General features: G+C 43.6%; 1 protein-coding gene across 1 annotated transcript in view; it reads right to left on the bottom strand.

Moving 5' to 3' along the window:
- The window catches only part of LOC306921369 (uncharacterized protein), a gene marked incomplete at both ends in the record, with an annotated part of 88,181 nt that overhangs the window by 21,746 nt on the left and 48,332 nt on the right, over window positions 1–18,103 (bottom strand). The window contains 4 exons of the mRNA XM_079498480.1: window positions 6,741–6,814; window positions 7,178–7,241; window positions 10,252–10,511; window positions 15,337–15,435. Coding sequence (XP_079354606.1) covers window positions 6,741–6,814; window positions 7,178–7,241; window positions 10,252–10,511; window positions 15,337–15,435 — 497 coding nt within the window. The remainder of the gene's footprint in view (window positions 1–6,740; window positions 6,815–7,177; window positions 7,242–10,251; window positions 10,512–15,336; window positions 15,436–18,103) is intronic.

The following is an 18,103-nucleotide window of genomic DNA, read 5'->3' as shown; positions in this document are numbered from 1 at the left end:
TATAGTGACATCACAATATCATCCCCTCCCCTGACCCCTCCCCCTTTATCATACAACCACAGCTGTGGGTGCGGCTTCAGTTCAGGTGGATCACCACCCACCAGGCAAACCAGGCATACTGGTGGGCGTGTCCACATAAAAATGACATTTTAACAAATACTGTACACTTTTTTTTTCAAAAAAAATCTTCCTCCTTATATAATAATAATACCTGATGATCATGTTTTAGGGTGGGGGAAAAATCACGGCACTGTTTTGCTGTCACTAAGAGCAAACGAGTACAAGTACATGTGGTGAATGTTGAGTGCCCCTGTCATGTTTGAAACGTACATCAATGTCAATTAATAATAAGCCGTGTGCCGTTATGATGGAGGATGCTGCATGACATGCATCGTTTTTCCTTCCATGCTTTTACCCAGAGTGCCTCAGCAGTGCATGGCCTGCAGGCTCCTACATATTTAGCGGGGGGGGGGGGGGGGGGGGGGGGGGGGTAGCTGTACTTTTATAGAACCACTGCCGTCATGTTTAGCTTCTATCACATACAGCTCACAGAGCCATAGATCAGAGAGCCATAGAGTAAAGACAAGAGTTACGACAACTCTGTTTCACTTCACTTCATGGCAGTGGCGTGCACAGATAGACACTAGGGGGTGCTAGAGCACTTTTGGCAATGTGGACCATGGTGACATTGATCAATTCTTGATAAAAAAAAAGCTAATATATTATTTAGGCCCCAAAATCTATAAATCTCACACTATTAAGGCAACCGGCCGGTTCCACACGCTGCACAAGGTGCCCTTTTTTCACTTGAGCACCTGCCCCTCTAAATGTCTGTGCACGCCACTGCTTCATGGGGCTTCAGTCCAATGGCGGTCTCTTCTATACGTAGACTTCTTTTTTTTTTTTTTAAGATATTTTTTTTTGCGGCTTACGCCTTTTATTGGTTTTTGAAGGGACAGACAGTAGGCTGACAGGAAACGGGAGAGAGATGGGGGAAGACATGCAGTAAAGGCCGTGTCGGGCTCGGGAGTCGAACCCGCGGCACACTGCGACTGGATTACCAGTCGGGTGCCCAGACGGTTACGCCACCGCCTGGGCCTATACGTAGACTTCTAAGGCGAACAGTGACAATGTCCTGGACTGGACCGCGCGCCACTGCGCAAAAAGCATGGAATACGGATGTGTATATTACAGGAAACTCCCCGTTAAACTTTCCAACAAACTCCGGTAAACTCCCGAATTGTACCACCACACCTGTATATTACCGTATATTACTGTATATGCCCGCTAAACTTTATACAGGCAAATCTAGTGCCCATAATTGCACGTTAACTCCTCTTTTCACGCGGTGCCGGAAGTTTATTTTAGATCGTTTTTTGCACAAATATCCTACGAGTAGGGCAACCAAATGGTCAGCTATACGTCCCTGCCCCTCATTGTCGTAAACTCTGTCTTACTCTATATGGCTCTGGTAGAGAGGCAGTGCTTTTATAGAACGCTGCTGTCCTGCTGGCTTCTATCACACGCAGCTCACAGTGAAGAACACATGATTCTAGGACAGAACAAACACCTTCTAGAATATACATCTTCTATATAAAGCACTGCTGCGCTGCCTGTAGTGTGCTGCTGTCCTGTTAGCTTCTGTTAGCTTCTCGGCAGCTCGCAGTGAAGAACACACATTCTAGAACACGCTTTATCTGTAATTTGGGGATTTTTAGCACTGGCGTAAGAGGCGTGCCCCCCTGTAACATTTGCTATCTTGTGCCACAGCCTAAATCCCTAAAACACCTCTGCTACCCGTTACATTATCCCATTCTGGACGGGAACCCCTTTTGGTGTTTTAACTAAGCATTATGTTATGCTTTAGCTATTGAAAAATAGCAGATCTACAAGCTCATAGCGCACCACCGAGTGGCGCGCTACGAGCTTGTAGGTCTGCTTTTTTTTTTTTTTAATCGTGAAAATGCGGCACGAATCTTTGAATATATATTCTTTCAGAAGTCTTTTTTATTTTATTTTTTTTTTACGTTTTTATTGTATTCGCCTAAATGGGTTATACATAGGTGTGGTTTGGGGGGGCGTTACGACACGTTAAACCAATCCATGCAGTGCCACATGCCATTACCTTTAAGAGATCTGTTATCCATTACCCATTGTGCCCAGTGATATCTTGCCTTACACTATATGGCCCTGGAAGAGTGACGCATTGCTGCCTTGGAATACATTTATATTTGATACAGAGGGTTGGTTTGTGTGTCCATAGCTCCTCTATCTGTCATCCACTCCGACCAACACAGTCTCACTCGTAGTGTACACATCAATCTATAATCTCCAACGTTGAGAAGCAATGTAGAAGTGGAGGGGCAGGGTGTGTGTGCGTGCGTGCGTGCGTGCGTGCGTGCGTGCGTGCGTGCGTGCGTGCGTGCGTGTGCGTGTGTGCTCGTGTGCGCATCTGTCTTTGTTACTATATGCCTGACTCCATGGCAACACACTCTCTTCAAAAGACACTGTCTGATATGACGTTGTTTATCCTCTAGGAGGCAGCAAAAGATGTGTACATCACAGGGGATGACAGCACAGCAAAGCAACATCACCTGAGCAGTATAGCAAGCCTCCATAGATACTGTAGACTAGGTGGATTGGAGCACATTTACAGCTAATTTGCATAGGTATAGCCTACTTGTTTGTTGTTTCATATCTATTATACATACGGTATGAGACATCACATTATACAAATGAACAACATGGGCCACACGTCTATGATGACTTAGTCTCGCGTTGCCTCTCGCAATTTTCAAATGCTACAGTCTGGAGCAACGGAAGCTCTGATCATGAGTCAAAAATAAATGCTTCCGTCATACGGTCTATAGCAACGGAAGCTCTGATCATGAGTAAAACATAAATGCTTCCGTCATACGGTCTGGAGCAACGGAAGCTCTGATCATGAGTCAAATATAAATGCTTCCGTCATACGGTCTGGAGCAACGGAAGCTCTGATCATGAGTAAAATATAAATGCTTCCGTCATACGGTCTGGAGCAACGGAAGCTCTGATCATGAGTAAAATATAAATGCTTCCGTCATACGGTCTGGAGCAACGGAAGCTCTGATCATGAGTAAAACATAAATGCTTCCGTCATACGGTCTGGAGTAACGGAAGCTCTGATCATGAGTAAAACATAAATGCTTCCGTCATACGGTCTGGAGCAACGGAAGCTCTGATCATGAGTAAAATATAAATGCTTCCGTCATACGGTCTGGAGCAACGGAAGCTCTGATCATGAGTCAAATATAAATGCTTCCGTCATACGGTCTGGAGCAACGGAAGCTCTGATCATGAGTAAAATATAAATGCTTCCGTGATACAGTCTGGAGCAACGGAAGCTCTGATCATGAGTAAAATATAAATGCTTCCGTCATGCGGTCTGGAGCAACGGAAGCTCTGATCATGAGTAAAATATAAATGCTTCCGTCATACGGTCTGGAGCAACGGAAGCTCTGATCATGAGTAAAATATAAATGCTTCCGTCATACTGTCTGGAGCAACGGAAGCTCTGATCATGAGTAAAATATAAATGCTTCCGTCATACGGTCTGGAGCAACGGAAGCTCTGATCATGAGTAAAATATAAATGCTTCCGTCATACGGTCTGGAGCAACGGTAGCTCTGATCATGAGTAAAATATAAATGCTTCCGTCATACGGTCTGGAGCAACGGAAGCTCTGATCATGAGTAAAACATAAATGCTTCCGTCATATGGTCTGGAGCAACGGAAGCTCTGATCATGAGTAAAATATAAATGCTTCCGTGATACAGTTTGGAGCAACGGAAGCTCTGATCATGAGTAAAATATAAATGCTTCCGTCATGCGGTCTGGAGCAACGGAAGCTCTGATCATGAGTAAAATATAAATGCTTCCGTCATACGGTCTGGAGCAACGGAAGCTCTGATCATGAGTAAAATATAAATGCTTCCGTCATACTGTCTGGAGCAACGGAAGCTCTGATCATGAGTAAAATATAAATGCTTCCGTCATACGGTCTGGAGCAACGGAAGCTCTGATCATGAGTAAAATATAAATGCTTCCGTCATACGGTCTGGAGCAACGGTAGCTCTGATCATGAGTAAAATATAAAGTGGAAGTGGAGCCTCCTCCCCATTTCCATTTCATCTTTACAGTCGCGCACATTTATCCTAACTAGACCTGTACGTGCCAGTCGGCCATCGGCCTACTTGAGAACGATGCAACTTGGGAACCTAATAATACCCGTTGTCAACTTGTCATACCCGTTAGAACTGTCTGTCTGTGTCCCACATGGAGATCTCTGTATCTGCCAGTATGCCTGTGTCTGAAGAGTGCAAACTAAGTGCAAACTAAGTGGAAAATAAGTAATCAATTTGCAGGTGTGGGGTTGCCATGGCAATCAATTGGCTGAGGCAGAGGCTGGAAATTGCACAGGTGAGGGGATTTAGGCTGATTAGGCCCATGCCTGTGTCTGAAGAGTGCAAACTGACTGTGAAAAGTGGAGTGGAAAATAAGTAATCAATTTGCAGGTGTGGGGTTGCCATGGCAATCAATTGGCTGAGGCAGAGGCTGGAAATTGCACAGGTGAGGGGATTTAGGCTGATTAGGCCCACTGGCAGAGCCTGAGCAGAGCCTTTTGTGGTGGTTCTGGAGAACCGTGGGTCCGACCGACTCGATACCGGGCACTGCACTCCCTGCGGGGGTGTGTCGAATGTGAAGTTGTTGGGGCAAACGGTTCTCGAGTTACGTGCATTACAACCGTACATGCACGCAGACATGCACGCACGCACGCAGACAGACAGACAGAGACGTGGCGCATTTATAGTAGGATATAAATAGAAATCATCTAGGCATATATAGCTTGCTGCTTAACACTTAGCCCGCTAGCATTTATTGAAAAATTAGGATCTAATTCACGCCAGGATTTTCCCATTTGAGCTATTATTTTGAAAAGCCACATTTCCAGTCTACCGGAAGTAGTATTATCCTAGTAAGCTCAACGGCGCCTGGACAGGCCTTGTTTACAATATGAATCCAAACCGGGGCACTGGAGAGCTCCACATCGTCGGCTCTGTGCCGTCAAAGAAACGTTGTTTTGACCAAAAATGCCATCTGGGACAAGGAATAGGAGATACAGGCGATTGAAAGAAACGGATGGAATGGATTATTATGGCGATGACGATCTAAGATGGACGATCCAGTGCTGTGCTAACAACATAGCTAGCTAACCGGCTAACGTAAGTAGCATTATGGCCGATCGATCGAATGCACTATAAAAGCGCAATTGCCATTAACAGAAAATAAAAAATAAATATGTATTCGTGAACGGAAATGGCAGCTTCCTTACTCGGATTTCGGGTAGTTCCAGTCTGGCTACGCGAGATGATGACTCAAACTAAGACTAAATATATTGACAACTTCATATACAGACTAGACTAAATCTAATAGGGAGGGACTAGTCGAGAAGAGATCCAGTAGAAGTCATTTTATGTTTTGTTGTGCTCTGAAAAGAATAGCCGATAGCGTCGCGCTGTGCCGCTTTGTAAGCTTGTAGATCTGCTATTTTCAGCATGCAACCAAGTGTAAAATCAGCCATTGTGACACCACACTGGCTCCCGGTCGCTGATGCTGGCATTCAAAGCAACCAGAGGTATGGCTCCCCCATATCTTGCAAGTATGATTGAACCCTACAAACCCTCCCGCGCACTCAGATCAGCCAACGCAGGGAAGCTGGAAGTACCCTAACTAAAAACGCCGGGACAACGCTCCACACGTCCCAAACTCTTCTCCCTTTCTGGCTCCAAAACTGTGGAATGCACTCCCCGTTGCAGTCAGAACTGCAGCATCACTCCCAATCTTCCGCCGTAGTCTGAAAACCCACCTTTTCAGACTCCATCATGGCCCATAGCACTTACCCTACCCCCTTAGATAGCATTTCGGTAGACTTAGATATAGCATTTGATACAGACGTATAGCATGTTATGTAGACAGCACTATAATTGCATTGTATGTAGTCATAGCACGTCATAGTACATATGTATAGCATAGTATAGTATATATGTATAGTTTCATTATATAGATATTCCACTGTTACGTTCTTAGTTTACGCATGCTTCATGATAAATGCTTTTTATGTGATGTATTCCCATGCTTATTTGTTCTTGCTTAATGTAAATCGCTCTGGATTAAGAGCGTCTGCTAAATGCTTAAATTGTAAATTGTAAATTGCATCAATGCCCGCCCATATACATTTTTGTCAACTAAATCTACTGTAGATTTAGTCGACTAAAATCTCATGATATTTCAGTCAACTAAAACTAGACTAAAATGTTAGGGAGGGACTGGAGAAGAGATCCAGTAGAACTAAAAGTCATTGTATGTTTGGTTGTGTGCATGACTTCATTGACATGTGCATCCAGTTCATGTTTACAGGGCTAAGCCACACCCCTTCTATACAAACATCACGTCTGATAAGCTCCGCCCTCCGTGGACAGACTGACGCGTAATTTGGGATAGCACTGGAAGGCTTGGAACGCCACGCCCCTGAGGCGGTGTAAACCGCACCAAGACCGTCTCCAATTGGCTGGCTGTTTCCAGAACGCCAGGCAGGGCGTGGCGTTCCAAGTATTCCAGTGTGATCCCAAATCACGGCAGACTGACTGTCAAGAGTAGCATGTATGGAGTAGACGGAGGTCAAAGGTCACAGCGGAACTCACTTTCCCATCATCCTCCTCGGCTTTCCGCTCAAACGACCGCTGCTCGTGAACTACAGCTGGACCGCCTGAAGAGCCTGAGAGAGAGAGAGAGAAAGAGAGAGAGAGTGAGTGAGAGAGAGAGAGAGAGAGAGAGAGAGAGGGAGAGGGAGAGGGAGAGGGAGAGGGAGAGGGAGAGGGAGAGGGAGAGGGAGAGAAGGGGGGGAGGGGGAGAGGGGGGGTCAGAGAGCATGAGAGGTTCACTTTGTACAGAAGTGGTCATCATGAATAACACATGGGACAGCTGTGTGTGTGTGTGTGTGTGTGTGTGTGTGTGTGTGTGTGTGTGTGTGTGTGTGTGTGTGTGTGTGTGTGTGTGTGTGTGTGTGTGTGTGTGTGTGTGTGTGTGTGTGTGTGTGTGTGTGTGTGTGTGTGTGAGTGTGCGTGTGCGTGCGTCTTACTTGCTGCCTGCTCCAGTAGGTGTTCCTTTGCTTTCATTGACTGAGACAGCACCGTAGCCAGGAGCTACACACACACACACACACACACACACACACACACACACACACACACATACACAGGTTAACAGAGGGGTCATGTGGTGTTTCCTCTCTCCTCTCCTCTCTGTCTGAACTCCAGAACAAAGACTTACGGTGGTTGCACACTGGGCGCGTTTTTTGGAAAAAACGATAGAGAAACGCCGCTAAAAATCCGAAAAACGCGCTCGGTGTGTGGAGACCTTTACTGTATGTACACTTCATATTGATGTTGCTCACTGTAAAATAGCCCGATCTACAAGCTCACAATGTGTCGCATTCTCACAATGTGACGCCAATGCGTGAGCTTGTAGATCGGCTATTTTAATTCGTTGCTGTCAGGAGGAAACCTCCTAACTAAATTTTTGAGGTTTTTGATTTTTTTTTGCATACATCAGTGCTATTGAACACCCTTTACGTCTGTGTGTTGTTTAAAAAATCACACCCGTGTGAACTGAGTGGTGTAAGGTCTTATATAGACTGATCAGCTGTGGTCTGACGTAATGTCTGACGTAATGAAATCACACCCGTGTGAACTGGGTGACCATAGCAACCATGCTCATTTTTTGGTACGAACAGACACGTAAACTAACAAAGCTGAAATCACACCCGGGTGAACTGGGTGACCATAGCAACCATGCTCATTGTTTGGTACGAACAGACACGTAAACTAACAAAGCTGAAATCACACCCGGGTGAACTGGGTGACCATAGCAACCATGCTCATTGTTTGGTACGAACAGACACGTAAACTAACAAAGCTGAAATCACACCCGGGTGAACTGGGTGACCATAGCAACCATGCTCATTTTTTGGTACGAACAGACACCACTCAACAAAGCCAGTTGTAGGAGTGGTTTACACCACTCAAAATATTGGACCAATGGGAAAGTAGTAAAAAAAAACGCTTTGGACAAAACCTCTTAACTCCATCTGACCCTCAAACCGTCTGCTAAAGCAACTAACTCCCTCTCATGCAAGTAATTGACAATATTTAAAGTCACAACACCAACTTTGATGACGCTGTATTGCTTTGTTTTGAAAATATTAAGGTTTTCTTAATTTCCTGAAAAATGAACAATTTGGAGTTAAGAGGTTTCTTCCCGACAGCAGAGATATACACGTGTTCGTTAACCCCTCGAGGGCACGCTGCCTGTGCTAACTGGCAGCCGCTATACGTATGTTGTTTGGCCAGTGACACGCGTGCTGGAGGCGGAGCTATGAATGAACCAATGGGAACCCTAGCATCCACATTCTGGGTGGAAACATTCACCAAATGTGACCACATTTGACTGAGGGACTGCCATTGGAGTTTGACCCACCGGTTTTGGAGATATGGCTTATAGAGTAATGTCTTGCAGAGAAACAGCGAGTTGAGAAAACAGGCTTGATAGGTTCACTTCTGTGGACTCTAACATTACACCTACATGTTTAAGCATTTATTTCATATTTACATGTCGATTTCAGCTCTGACACTTATTTCAGACATGCTCTAGCTAGTATGTGAAGAGTCTGCCTGTGCTATTAACTCATTTTGGGAAAGAAAAAAATTGTTTTTCTCCTCTGGTGAAAAGCTGGAATTTGCGCGACGGCAGTCTCTCATATCAGTCAAATCTGGTCACAAATGTGTCCGTGGTAAAGACTTGTCTAAAAAGACCCAATTACTGAATCTAAAGTCTCCAGGTTTTCTTCAGAATATGTATGACACGCATTTACTATGACACTACTACTGTATGTATTAGGAGTCCCAGCTAGTACAAGTGGTTCTCAAATGTTTTATTTGCAAGGACGCCCCCCTTAACTCTGAGTGTTACTGAGTCTCCAAACAAATCAATTAATTTATGACACAACGTCACACCAAACAGGAAACACATGTTGTGGGCGATGTTGAAACGAGTGTAACCTCTCTGACGTCTTAACGGCCTGGGTTCCAGTTTCACTATGACTGAATCACACACACACACACACACACGCACACACACACACACACACACACACACACACACACACACACACACACACACACACACACACACACACACACACACACACACACACACACACCTGGGTTCCAGTTTCACTATGAGTAAACCACACACACATTTGAAATGTTTATCTATGTCCACATAATGAGAAGTACAGGAATACCTTGTACAAAGGACATAAACACTGCCAGTGCAGTTTGACAGTGGGAGAGCAGCCAGTTACAACGTGCATGGACGGCAAAGCATCGTTACATACAGTACAGCTGACATGTCGGACACAGGGCAGCAGACATAAATCATGGATAAAGGAAACAACGCCTCCTCCAAATTGAGCGGCTTCCTATAAATGGCTGAAACTGAGCAGTACCTCGCTAACTGCTTGGCTCTCCTTTTGGAAAGGCCGGCCATTTGTAAGCCCCTCACGACCAACTTATGCACATGCCCTAGGCTGCCAAAGATAAAAACTAAAAGTTTACATCTGTAGCCTAGCTGTGAGATGGTCTGCACTAGCTGCTGATACTTCAACACTTTGGTTAGAAAGGCTTCTTCCAGGCTATAGTCAAAGGTACAGCCGACCTCGAGAATGAACACCTCTCTATGGTTTTCATTTACAACAATGACATCAGGGGTGTTAGCTGAAATGTTAGAGAACACAGAATCATCATTACACAGGTTAAACATCCTCGGCTTCACAGTAGAATGCTTATAAAGCATGATGGAGGACCTGACAATGGAAGAGATGTCTTTCAATATCAAATCCACTATTCTGTCATGCCTACTTATGTAGAGGCCCCTGTAAACATGGCAACCATTTAAGATGTGGGACATGGTTTCAGCTATTTGTTCATGGCCATGATGGATACAGTGAGGAGCATGATTGCCTGGAAACCAGATGGAGAGATCAAGTTTAGACGGTAGAACCTGTAATCTCGCTTTCAAAGTAAAAACAACAATGCACTCATCAATGGCAACATTTTTTAAGACACTCGCACACGTACACAGTGATATACTGACCTTGACCCCTTCGGCCTGGGCGTGCAGGCCCGGAGCGTTGAGGCCGTGCGTGTTGAGTCCCGGCGTGGTGGGCGTGTGGGGGCTGGTGAGGGGCGTGGTCAGGGGCGTGTTCAGCACGTGGGTGTTCCCCAGACCCTGGACGCTTCCTGTGGAGCCCTGGATACTTCCTGTGGAGCCCTGGATGCTTCCGGTGGAGCCGTGAACGCTTCCTGCCGAGCGAACGCTGGAGATGCTGCCGACGCTGCCGCTGCGGTCTCCACCTGAGATACACAGGTTTTATTGATTATAATAAAACAATATAAAATAAATAATGTCGGAGTAGAGCCACTGCTCCTTCGCCTGGAAAAGAGCCAACTTAGGTGGTTCGGGGCATCTGGTTAGGATGCCTCTCGGGTGTCCCCCTAGGGAGGTCCTCGAGGCACGTCCCACTGGGAGGAGACCCCCCTGGGGCAGACCAAGGCGCAGATGGAGGGATTACATCAACTCACTGGCCTTGGAACGTCTCGGGATCCCCCCCAGGAGGAAGTCACTAATGTTGCTCTGGAGAGGGAAGTCTGGAGCTCTCTGGTGGAGCTGTTGCCCCCGCGACCCTACTACGGATAAGCGGTTGAGGATGGATGGATGGATGCATGGGTGTCATTTCTTCCTCGGCCTAGTGGGATTGTGTGTGCAAAGTTTTTCTTTAAAACCTTGAAAAATTACTTCCCATAGTGATACACGCTTTGACCCGACCACAAGTCAAAGTCAAAGTCATACGATTTGTCACACACGTTACCGCAGTGAAATTTGTTCTGCACATTTGACCCACATCTCTTGGAGCGGTGAGCTGCAGCTGTGCCGCGCCCGGGAATCATTTGATTAGTTGATTTGACCCCCCAATCCAACCCATTGATGCTGAGTGCCAAGCAGGGAGGCATTGGGTCCCATTTTTACAGTCTTTGGTATGACCCGGCCGGGGATCGAACCCCGACCTCCCAGTTTCAGGGCGGACACTCTAACCACAAGGCCACTGTCTGGTCACGTCATAACATGCTGACCGTCGGGAAGTCACCTAAACATCTATAATAATTCACTTCTATAAACCAGCGGAACATTAAAGGTGATGTCATAGTTTGAGGGATGTGCCACGTACTGTACCCCAGGGGTTCTCAACCCGTGGGTCGCGACCCCTCGGGGGCTCGCCAAATTATTTTAGGGGGTCCCCAAATTATTTAAAAAAAAAAAAAAAAAAAGTTTTTTAAAATTTATTTTCACGATTTTTTAAAAATAGCAGACCTACAAGCTCGTAGCGCGCCACTCGGTGGCGCGCTATGAGCTTGTAGATCTGCTATTTTTCAATAGCTAAATTATAACAATGCTTAAAACACCAAAAGGGCTTCCCGCCCAAAATGGTTTAAGGTTATTGTGGGCGGGGGTCCCGAGACATTGCCAAAGCATTTCCGGGGGTCCCCGGCCAAAAACGTTGAGAACCCCTGCTGTACCATATGAGTGAGTGACACACACACTGTATGGTTGGAACAGTTTGACAGTCGCTAATTGTTTACTCCAGTGTTCCGCCGCTGCATAATACGACATTCCCGATATTTGTTTAAAGGTATATTCAGTGATTTCACTTAATTCAAATATCACTTATTTGTTCTTATTTTTTGGATAATCCTCCCTACTATAAAGTGTGCTGACCATATAAGGAGTTCCTCCCTGTCCCCAGTGAGCCCCTGGGGTCAAAAAACCCTAGTTTCGGTTTGGGCTTTGGGTGGCAAAGTCTTCATCCAATCAGGATGAGAGGGGCCTTCCTCCAATCATGATCGAGTGGGGCGGGCATTGGTGCACGTGCTGTGGTCTGTTGTACTTCCCCCACTGTAGAGTGTGTGCATGTGCACATCTTGTTACCGGGTGGACCGGGTTTTTTTTCCAAATCACCCAAATCACTGAATGCTCCTTTAATGCGTTTAATTCGCTGTATTTTAATAATTAAAAAGAAACTCCGGCTTTGCGCGGACCTGGAGATGAGACCTTCATGTTATGAAGTCGAAACCGGAAATCGACCCATGCGCTGGGCTGCTAGGGCTTCTGGGAAATTAAGTCCAATGCAAGTGAACGGAAGACACGGCCTCATGGAATGCAGTCTTATGCACCCGTCTTGTGGCGTACCAAGATGGCGGGTGGTGCGATCGAAAATAACACACGGAGGAACCTATTTTCGCCAGGTTTTCGTCGATCAAAAGCCCAAATACTTCATCGTATGATCTAAAGGTAATAAAACAATCTCGGCAGCGTAGAATATTTGATTAAAATGCGGGTAACGCGTAGTATGCCCTCAAAGTGTTTTAATATGTTGCATCAAAATCCAAGAAAGATTCATTTGTGACGTGTTCATACAAGTCTGGAAGGAGGAATGACTGGGCTGCGTTCACGTTTAGCTGCGTTGCTCATTCCACGATAGAACGGGTGAATGTAATCCAACAGTGTAAAGGGCTTTAGATAAAGGCGCTATATAAATGCCCCATTTACCTTTCAATAAGCTTACTATACTAAGTAAGTAGCAGGTGTGTGTGTGTGTGTGTGTGTGTGTGTGTGTGTGTGTGTGTGTGTGTGTGTGTGTGTGTGTGTGTGTGTGTGTGTGTGTGTGTGTGTGTGTGTGTGTGTGTGTGTGTGTGTGTGTGTGTGTGTGTGTGTGTGTGTGTGTGTGTGTCGTCAGTATACTTGGAGCAACAACAAGCTGTCTGTTGGCGCTACAACACAGACGCCGTTTAGAAATGGAATGTCTGTTCTGTTCATCAGGAAACGTTTTGAACTCGTGCTTTCCTAGAAATCTCTTCCAGAGAGTTGCGGTTTTAGAGAAAAGGCCCTTTGTTTATGTGCCACAACGTGAAGCTCTCAAAACAAAAGTGAATCTTTCATTTTTCATTTTTCATATTTCATATTTCATATTTCAAGCTCCTCTCCTCTCCTCTCCTCTCCTCTCCTCTCCTCTCCTCTCCTCTCCTCTCCTCTCCTCTCCTCTCCTCTCCTCTCTCTCCACATGTATTAAACCCTATGTAACCTCTCTCCTCTCCTCTCCTCTCCTCTCCTCTCCTCTCCTCTCTCTCCACATGTATTAAACCCTATGTAACCTCTCTCCTCTCCTCTCCTCTCCTCTCCTCTCCTCTCCCTCTCCCTCTCCCTCTCCCTCTCCCTCTCCTCTCTTCCCTTAACCAAAACTACGCCAGGATGTATTGATAAATGTGATATAATTCACACCAGCATTTTTTCCCCTGTTCAGCTCTTATTTTGAAAAGCCACATGTCCAGACTTCCGGTCTTGATCTTATATTAGGAGGTTGGACGATGCGTGCGTGGTCACGTCCTGTTTTTATCAAAACGGAGCCAACCGAGTCTAATGGAAGGCAACACAGAGTCTGCTCTGGGCCGTGGAATAAACCTTGTTTTGACCAAAAATGCCATCTGGGACAAGGAATAGAAGATACAGGCGATTGAAAGAAACAGATGACCATGATGGCTGTGTTATTGACTGCACCAGCTAGCAACCAGATGCTATAGTTGCCGGACATCAATGGCAATGGCGTGGAGCGTATATCATTTATTAATTGCCGTAGATCTACGCGAATGGCACGATAACTGTTAAGGCTTATAGTCTGTTCTGGAATGATTGCTCTGTACCTCCGGTGGCGTAAAATAGTACTGTACTATGTCATGCCTTAGAGCCGTTGTGTGGAAATAATAAAAAAAAGTCCCCCCATTCTGTTTTTCCTAGAACTGGAGATCCGAAAAAAATCATTAACATGGTGAAACACATCTTGATGATGTCATCATCATCATCATGATACTGTCATCATCATACTGTACGCTGTACAAAACTTAAAATAAAATGAACGAACTGTACAAAAAAATATACTTTCAAACAGTGGTGGAAAAAGTACTCAATTGTTTTACTTAAGTAAAAGTACCAATACTGCAATTTACAACTACTTCGTTACAAGTAAAAGTATACGGAATTGAAAATGTACTAATATTGCGTAATGTCCCATATCACAAGCTGAAAATGTGTACAAAATCTATTGAAAATAGCAGATCTACAAGCTCACAATTTGTCGCGGTGTGACCCATTGTGAGCTTGTAGATCTGCTATTTTCAAATGGCCGAAATGTATAGGGTTGATAGTAATAGTATAGTTTTCAAATGATTGTAGTGGAGTAAAAGTACAAATTTCGGCTCTGCATTGGAGTAGAAGTAAAAGTACTGGAAATTGGAAATACTAAAGTAAAGTACAAATGCCAACGACTGCCTTTTTTCACTGACACAATACATAAAAACTAAGCCATGATGTCTAAAACTATGACTAAATATATTGACAATTTCGTCAACAAATAAAAAGTAGACTAAAATGCTATAAATGCTATTGTTTTTTTTGTTGTTGTATCTGTATGACCACACCGTGGTGTTCACAAAAAATAAAAATATAAAGTATAAAAAATAAATTAAAAAAATGCTATAAAGGGACTAGTGGACAAGAGAAAGTCAACACTTGGTTGCATGCTGAAAATAGCCGATCGACCAAATATCATAAGATTTTAGTCGACTAAATCTACAGTTGATTTAGTCGAAGTATGGAAATCTAGAACTGCTTCATTTTACACCCTTCATACCAAAATATTACTATAACCCATTTTGGACTGGGGTAGATTATAAAAACTGTCTCTGAAAAACGTCAAATATATATAAAGCAGCATCAAATATTTTACATTTTTGAATACTGTACATACTGTACAGATAACCCCAAGAGTGGTTCCCGTCCGCAGCGCGACGCGTTGTGAGCTTGTAGCTCGGCTATTTTCAGCAAGTGTAAAAACAGACATTACGACGGCATCAACGCTCACCAAACTACATTTTAGTCGACTAAATCAACTGTAGATTTAGTCGACTAAAATCTTATGATATTTAGTCGACTAAAACTATAGACTAACACCAAAACATTCCGGCTGACCAAATTGTGACAGAAACTAATTGAAAACTATTGAAGAGACTATATATATGACTAAAACTAAAATCAAAACTTGCTGCCAAAAACAACACTGCGCTCCTATACCTGCCAGAGGTCTGCGCAGAACCCAGATGTCCTCCATGGTGCTGCTCTGAGGGGCCAGAGTAGGAGAACCCTGAGGACTCGGTTCTGAGGGCCTGGAGCCTGTGGAGCGCACACACAGCCCCACGCACGCACGCACAGCCACACGCACACACGCACGCACGCACATACACATACACATACACATACACACACACACACACACACACACACACACACACAAGGTTATTAGAATGAACTCAAACCCGATCCTAATCAAACAAAAACGAAAAGCAAGTGCATGGAAAGAAATACATAGACTTACAAAAGTTGGTAAAATAAAAATAAATTTTGGTGATCATTTTGGCGTCGACACAATAAGCACGAGGAGACGGCGGTATACATCATGTGTCATGGTGTGTTCAGGCTTATATGGATCACAGTCTTTGAATGGATTTCAGGGCCCACTCGAAAATGTTGAAAGGCCACCCATGCATCTGTCCACTCAACAGAACTTTAAGTTGTCAGATGGGGTGGGCATTTTCACAGCATTTTAACTCATTTACTGCCAGTTTCTCTGTCAGTCTCGCCCGCGTACATTCTTACTAATCTCTGAGGACGCACAGAATATTTTGTTCTATGTGAAGTAACTAAATACATTTACTTAAGTACTGTACTTGAGTACATTTTTGAGGAATGTGTAGTTTACTTGAGTATTTCCAATGTCCAATACTTTCACTTCTACTTCACTACATTTTGGATCCAAATATTGCGCTTTACTCCACTACATTTATTTTAAAACGTTAGTTACTAGGTACTTTGGAGATTGTAATTTTGATTAGAAAACATCCATTAACCACTCCAGCCCTATATATTTTGGCCAGATCTACAAGCTCACAATGCGTCTCGACGCATTGTGAGCTTGTAGATCGGCTATTTTCAAAAGATTTTTGTACACATTTTGACTTGTAAAATGCGGGACATTCTGCAAGATGAGTACTTTTACTTTTTAGTACTTTAAGTACATTTTGATGCCGCTACTTTTGTACTTTTACTTGAGTACATTTTGAATACGGGACTTTTACTTGTAACAGAGTACAGGTCTACATTGCAGTATTTATACTTTTACTTAAGTAAAACATTTGAGTACTTTTTCCCACCACTGGTGAACACCAATTATATCAAGAGAGTCTCTACTTTCATCAGGGAGAAAAGTGTGTTTCGGCAATGTTCCGTTCTTTAGTTACAATGTTCCGTTCTTTAGTTACAATGTTCCGTTCTTTAGTTACAATGTTCCGTTCTTTAGTTACAATGTTCCGTTCTTTAGTTACAATGTTCCGTTCTTTAGTTACAATGTTCCGTTCTTTAGTTACAATGTTCTGTTCTTTAGTTACAATGTTCCGTTCTTTAGTTACAATGTTCCGTTCTTTAGTTACAATGTTCCGTTCTTTAGTTACAATGTTCCGTTCTTTAGTTACAATGTTCCGTTCTTTAGTTACAATGTTCCGTTCTTTAGTTACAATGTTCCGTTCTTTAGTTACAATGTTCCGTTCTTTAGTTACAATGTTCCGTTCTTTAGTTACAATGTTCCGTTCTTTAGTTATTTGCAATGTTCCGTTCTTTAGTTACAATGTTCCGTTCTTTAGTTACAATGTTCCGTTCTTTAGTTACAATGTTCCGTTCTTTAGTTATTTGCAATGTTCCGTTCTTTAGTTATTTGCAATGTTCCGTTCTTTAGTTACAATGTTCCGTTCTTTAGTTACAATGTTCCGTTCTTTAGTTACAATGTTCCGTTCTTTAGTTATTTGCAATGTTCCGTTCTTTAGTTATTTAATGTTCCGTTCTTTAGTTACAATGTTCCGTTCTTTAGTTACAATGTTCCGTTCTTTAGTTACAATGTTCCGTTCTTTAGTTACAATGTTCCGTTCTTTAGTTATTTGCAATGTTCCGTTCTTTAGTTACAATGTTCCGTTCTTTAGTTACAATGTTCCGTTCTTTAGTTATTTGCAATGTTCCGTTCTTTAGTTATTTAATGTTCCGTTCTTTAGTTATTAATGTTCCGTTCTTTAGTTATTTAATGTTCCGTTCTTTAGTTATTTAATGTTCCGTTCTTTAGTTATTTGCAGTTGAATATCACTTGTTTTCACACTATGTATTATTTAAAAACGAATTATACTGTAACTATACTGTAACTTCTCCGGCTTGAGTTTTGTTTCCATCACGTTTTTCTCCGGGGATTAAATCACAGGTCGCGGAAGAGCGTCCCCTCTATCGTAGACTACTGAAAATCTATATTAGCATATATACAGAATGATGAAAACAATACCGATCAATGGTGTTCTGTGTGTTGGATCTTTCATTTCGTTAAAATATTTTTTTTAAATATGTTTTGCCAATTATTTGGGGGCCTATACTTGCAATACCCTCACAGACCAGCAGTGGGCCCCGGACCACAGGGAGCTGCAGGTCGACTCTACATGACTGTGAGTCAAATCATATAATATCCATGCTGAACCCATTTAGACCTGAGGCCGATTAAAAAAGAAAATGCTTTTAAATCATAACCGTTTTCTGAAAAACCCTATGTTTCTGAGTCAGTGGTGCTCAACTTTTTTCACGTCAAGGAGCCCCAGAATTATCTGTGTCTGACCGCCGACCCCCATCTGAAAATATGTAGTTCCAGGGACCCGCCCCAGAAGCAAAGATTTGAGTTAAAATCAGACCAGTCTGAAGTGAGTGGTGCAACAGTGCCCCCTGTTGGTACTCTAAACATAGGGACATTTGGTACTCT

The sequence above is a fragment of the Electrona antarctica genome, assembly GCF_951216825.1.
Source record: "Electrona antarctica genome assembly, chromosome: 4".
NCBI classification, from domain to species: Eukaryota; Metazoa; Chordata; class Actinopteri; order Myctophiformes; family Myctophidae; genus Electrona; species Electrona antarctica.
Note: the sequence above shows the minus strand (reverse complement) of the source record. Positions and strands in the feature narration are given on the sequence as shown.